The sequence below is a fragment of the Podarcis muralis genome, chromosome 4 (genome assembly GCF_964188315.1).
Source record: "Podarcis muralis chromosome 4, rPodMur119.hap1.1, whole genome shotgun sequence".
Lineage (NCBI taxonomy): Eukaryota > Metazoa > Chordata > Lepidosauria > Squamata > Lacertidae > Podarcis > Podarcis muralis.
The window spans coordinates 67,929,378-67,935,377 of NC_135658.1; the positions used below are offsets into that span (position 1 = coordinate 67,929,378).

The following is a 6,000-nucleotide window of genomic DNA, read 5'->3' on the forward strand; positions in this document are numbered from 1 at the left end:
CTTCTGAGATAATACCTATGAAATAAATAATGGTGATGAAATTATATCCCACCCCTTTTCCCAAAGAAGCCCAGGGCAACAAACAGTGGTGCTGCTTCTTCCTGGCACCATTTTTCTTCTTAGTTCTCAGCCATTCTTAGTCCTTATCTGCCCACTTTGCTACTTAATCTGCTGGCAGTGGGACAGGCTAGAGCTAAAACTAGGCATGGTCACCTCTTCTCTTTCTGCCATCCCCTTTTCTCTCTCTTCCAATGGGCTGCCTTGAGGGGACACAGACCACTCTTGCCAGAAACCTGAGCTTACCACTTGCAAAGGGCTTTTGATAATTGGCCGACAGCGGAATGCAGCCTTGAGCTGCAGGTAGCCCACTGCTGGGATAGACCATAGCTAAAACAAGCAGTAGCTCCAAGTTCAAACTTACTGAGATGGTTTGTGCAGTGTGAATTCAAACTATGGCCTGGTGTGAGCGTACAAGTGTGCTGACCCCAGCAGATTTCTTTCAGAAAGAGCTTTTATTAAAGATTTTCTAGGGTTACCAAAGTAGGTGCAGGTCATAGGGTCTTTTCTACAGATTCGATGTGAGATGTGAAAATTGTACACGTTATAAGGTTGGGGGAGAAGAAAAGTAGGGAGAGAGGGCTATGTGTGCGGTATTCCTCCTCCCCCCCCCCCCGCATCACTTGGGTAGGTTTTCTTTCTAGTCATTTACTAGTTTTTCATGGGCAGTGAGGGAGCTCAGGGCATGGTTGGTTGCCTTTAGTTGACTGCATTGAGATTTGGGTCCATGTTGCGCCATGTGTGTAACCAAGGGGAGGCCATATCGGGGTGAAGGCGTCCTTTTTTATCTGTCCGTGTCAGTTTCAGTTTGTTGGTTAGCTTTTCTAGTAAGCCTGTTTCCCATACAATTTGATACCAGTGGTCCATGTTCACTCCTGACAGGTATCTCCAATGTCTAGCTATGATGCTTCTGGCTGCTGAGAGTTAAGAGCTCTTTATAGTGTGAGTAGGCATTACTGTCCTGGAAAATATTTAACAGGCTGGAGCCACAGCTCAACATAGCTCAGTAAAGTTGAACCATGGCTTATAGTTTGTCTCACAGAAACCACAAGCTGTAACAGAGGTTTGTTCCACAGCCTATAAACCATAATCTCTCCAGTCTCACTTTTGTCAGTTGCCAGCCCAGCAGGGCATTGGAAAAGGGAGTCTATCTCTGGTTTGCCCTCCTCACCCACCAAATTTTAGAAGTATCTTGTTATTTTACCAGCGGCTGCTGTTCTACAATGCAAACTGAGCAAAACTAGTTAAGTCCCTTGTTGAACTGAATGAATCTGCAAAGGATTTGCCTTGTAACATGTCTAAACTGTCTGTGCCATATGACTCGTGTGTACTAGGTTGTCAAAATATTTGCAGGCATGGGAATGGCATGGGACAGCTGGTTAGGAAATGCATGTCAGTTCCATGAGAATGCTGTGTAGACTTTCTTACCTCTCACAGACAACAACTCAGAGCTACTACTTATATTAATTCAGAAATAATGGGTTCACTTGCAACATTGTGCGCATGTGTGCTGATTTGTATATTCAGACTTCTTAACAGTATTGCCACATTTCAAATACAGTGGTACCTCGGGTTAAGTACTTAATTCGTTCCGGAGGTCCGTACTTAACCTGAAACTGTTCTTAAGCTGAAGCACCACTTTAGCTAATGGGGCCTCCTGCTGCCGCGGCACCGCCGGAGCACAATTTCTGTTCTCATCCTGAAGCAAAGTTCTTAACCTGAAGCACTATTTCTGGGTTAGCGGAGTCTGTAACCTGAAGCGTATGAAACCCGAGGTACCACTGTATGTGCAGCTGCTCTCTGGCATTTCAGCACAAGAAAATGCATTCAAAAATAAAAAGTAAACCAGATGTTTAAACTCAATCAAATCTCAGAATGAGAAACATCCCATGCAAAAACCCCTAACAAGGTAATGAAAATTTCTGAGTTTACTCATCCGATAGACAAGTACTTTTCAGTTAGCAAAACTGTTTTTGTGCTTGTAGCCACACAGTTAGTGTCATTTGCACAATCCACTTTATATTTAGCATACAAGGTGCGCAAAGCAAGGTGTTCAGGTAAGATACCACAAAGCACCCAGTGCCTGGTTTCACACAGAAGTTTAGAGTTGGAAGGTATCCCAAGGGCCATCTACTCCAACCCCCCTACAATGAAGGAATCTCAGCTAAAGAATCTGACAGATGACCCTCCAACCTCTGCTTAAAAACCTCCAAGAAAGGAGAGTCCACCACCTTCTGAGGTCATCCATTTCGCTGTCAATCAGCTTGTCAGAAAGTTCTTTCTAATGTTCAGTTGGAATCTCCTTTCTTGTAACTTGAATCCATTGATTCGGGTCCTACCCTCCTGAGCAGAAGAAAACAAGCTTGCACCATCTTCCATTTGAAGATGGCTATCTATTTTACAGGCTAAACATACCCAGTTCCCTCAACCATTCCTCATAAGGCTTCGTTTCCAGACCCTTGATCACGTTGGTTGCCCTCTGCACACATTCCAGCTTGTCACTATCCTTCTTGAACATGCTTTTGATCATGTTTTTGTATCTGCTTCTGTGACCAGAGTCGCTTAGAATGTGAATGTGTCTATTTATATCCATTTAGGTTTGCATTATTTGCTGCTCCTGAATGAAATAAGAGAGCCAAACATAACTAACAGTCGGTAAGTAGAATGCTGTTCTGAGATTTATTGAGAAACTTTAAACACAAACCTTTCCTGATGTCATTTGAAACAAACCCAGTCTATAACTTATCAGATATTGAAAGAAAATGGGTTTCATTTATTCCAGCTTTGGTATTGGTGGAAAAAGAGAGAGATTGCAGAAACAATACAAAGAACTAAGGAATCAAACATTCTTTGGCAAGATAAGTGACCAAAAAAATTACCAAGACTTTACATCCAAAGCAAGTTAAGCAGATGTAGACTGAAAATGCTTTTTGGTTTAAACTTTACACACTTTAAAATCTTTTCTGTTCTCTCTTATTGCAAAAAGCATTACAGAAGAAATATATGTGAATGTTTAAGAAAGTGGAAGTCATTTTAAAATTCCATACAGATTTTCATCATTGTCCCTTTTTTGGGGCTATGGAACAAGAACACCAGCTATGGTTTAAAAAGGGATTGTGTGATCCTGGATGCAACTTGTATCCATTAAATGCTACTATTTGCCACTTACTTCATTCACATAGATTTGGCTCCATGTTATGAGAAACGCCAAGATAGGCATCTGTCTTTATAAACTTTTAGCAATCAGTTTCCGAAACTGTTTAACTGTTCAAAATTTGGACAACCAAGTTTTGTACACGATTGTTTCAGTTCCCCTGCAGATGGGAGAGTACACGTGGTCTTGTGGGAATCTTGGTTTTGGAAAGGAAAGCAAAAAACCACGCCAAATGTTATTTTATACAAGGGAAATGAGGCAAGGCAGATGTTTTTAAATGCCTTTCTTTTTGCCTTCTGCATAATAAATGGACAACTGATTACCGGAAGAAAAGGAAGCCCATGTTTGTACTTTTCAAACAGACTTCCCTAATGCACAGCCACTATTAAGAGTTTAAGTGAGGATTATTGTGAAGGTTTAGGATTGGTCCCCTTTATAACATAGGCTAGCATTGAAAATGAAATGTTAGCTGGGAATTAGAGACTTAGGCTCCCTTCACAGCACAGAACCTGTTGCAGGCGCTGCCCACACCACTCAGGTAATGTCAGATGGGAGCTCCATATTTGAAGCTCCTTCCCCTGTCAGCGTTGCCCCAAGTTTTTCAAGGCAATACTCATGCTATTGGGGTTTGTGGTGCTGAAGGCAGCTGTACTGCAACAGCTCTCATGTCACAGAATTAACATGGGAAGGGCCCCCCAAAGCCACCTGCAAAGAATGGCAAGAATAAAACAAAGTTTTACAAGTATTATTTTTCCCAGGATAAGAATAATAAAATTGTAGAGTTGATACATTGCATTACGGTTCGGCTCAAGTATTCTGAAGTGCCAGGCACTAAATAAAGTGCTGGCATTGGGAAGTAAGAGTTTATTACAGATTGTGTGTGCAGGGTAGTCAGTGAGTTAAGCATGTGATGCTCTTCCAGATCGAGGTCCCTCATTCGCCGAGACACAACGAGGGGGAAGGGTCATGGCTTAGTGGAGCAGTAGTTTTGCAAGCAGAAATTCCAGGTAGGACTGGGAATGCCCCCTCTGAAACCCTGGCTAGTCAAGTCTAGACAATGCAGAGTGGGATGGACTAATAAGGCAGTTTCCTATGGCTGCAAGTGCAGCCATAACTCAGCAATCCATGAAGCGCTGTACTATGCTATCCCGGGTCATAGCTGCTTAGAAGCATTTTGGTGCAGTGATTTCTCAGGATGAGAGGGCAGCCTAAGTTCATCATTATGCCAGGGGCACTTTAAGAGGTGCAAAAAATTAGACACTGATTTTGTCAGAAGGGAATTTCACAGGCCGTTTAATCTAAATCTGTAAATGACTACAAGTTTCTGTTCTAAGTGTGGCACAGTTAACTCTCAGCAAGTGCATGCCTCTCAGGTTACCAACCCCGAGTTAACTTTTGGCCTTAGCAAAAATACCGTCTCACTGTTTTCCCATATGATATATGCACATCTTAATAAATCACAGGCAAAAAGCATAGTTTTCTCTTTTAAAAACCCAAAGAGAATTTATAAAAAGTTGTAAGCAAAAATAATACATATATTTGCCCTGTTTAGTTATTGTCCATATTAAAAGAGGGAATGTAGGTGTGGTTGAGCTGAAGCTTTTCGTAGACATTTGTTATCTTCATCATGAGCTGCATTATCTGATGTGCGTCTCTCTCCCCCCCCCCCCCCCCCAGAATGCAGCATGCCAAAGCTGGTTTGCAGTTATAGCGGGACGTGGCTGAACAGGTATGACACAGATTCACCGTTGTGTGTTCTTCGGATCGCCTCAGCCAAAATCATAGAAATATCAATAACCTACAAAAAAAAAAGATAGTGGCTTCCTTTGTTATCCGGACATGCCAAAGTGAGTCTCATTCAAAACCTCAATTCTCTATTGGGGGGGGGGGTGGAGGAAAGTTGCCAGTCACTGTTGTTGTACAAGCTCTTTTCATAAGACCCTGCAGATATGCTGGAACATTTTGATTAAGTTTCACATTTCCCAAGACTCCAAAAACAGCCATTTTGCAGACTGATGACTAGAGCTGGTGGATAAATTGTCTGAGAGTGATGTGGGCTTCATATCGCAATACCAGTTTCAGACAACTTGAGCAGGCAATTCATTGCACCTGAGAAGGTGCAAGCACCACTCTGTGAGCTGGAGTGCTATCTGGGCTTGCTCCGCCAAGGGGCAGTAGGCTTCCTGCCCCCCAGCTGAGCAGTTTAAGAAAGCCCCTGCAGCTTGCATGAGCCAGAGCAGTATGGGGGCTTCCTCAGGGCTGGGCAATGTATCTTGGCTGCTTCTTCCTCTCCTAAGGTGCGGAGGCAGAAGCAGCAGAGATACATTACAGACATTATGTTTATATATCAGCATATCTGTTTTTCAACATTGTGATTTACTCACGCGTCATCAGTAGGGCTGGGCAGTATGAGACAGAAATTGTGCATAACGGCAATGAGAGTTGTTGCCACTGGAGGGCAGTGAGAACTGATATTTACAACGCTTTCCCTCCAAGGCCTGTAGTATTAATTTTTAGAATTTATTTCTCTTGTTGCGTTAGCCATGCGCTGACCAGTCCTGTTTTGTGTTGTTCTGCAAGGAAGGGGTGCGGTGTGAGATGGGGGCATAGAGCCAGATGTGCCCACCAAAGGCTGTGCCAGCCAGCCAGGCTCCCCGCTACACTGTACCCAGTGATAGGGGTTGGGCTGGCGTAGTGGGTTTTGTTTAGCCTCCGTGAACTGGTGTGCCACAGCTGCCATCGAAGGACCCAATTTAGCATGTTTGATATGTATTCAGAATGTAGAATTG

At 43.2% G+C, this 6,000-nt stretch overlaps 1 protein-coding gene across 2 annotated transcripts in view; it reads right to left on the reverse strand.

Moving 5' to 3' along the window:
- Positions 1-2,717: 2,717 nt before the first annotated feature.
- PRPS2 (phosphoribosyl pyrophosphate synthetase 2) overlaps positions 2,718-6,000 on the reverse strand; it is a 26,838-nt gene continuing 23,555 nt past the window's right edge. For both annotated transcript variants that reach the window (XM_077927505.1, XM_028727695.2), the window contains one exon: positions 2,718-5,009. In XM_077927505.1, the coding sequence (XP_077783631.1) occupies positions 4,917-5,009 (93 nt within the window). In that variant the 3' untranslated portion in view covers positions 2,718-4,916. The remainder of the gene's footprint in view (positions 5,010-6,000) is intronic.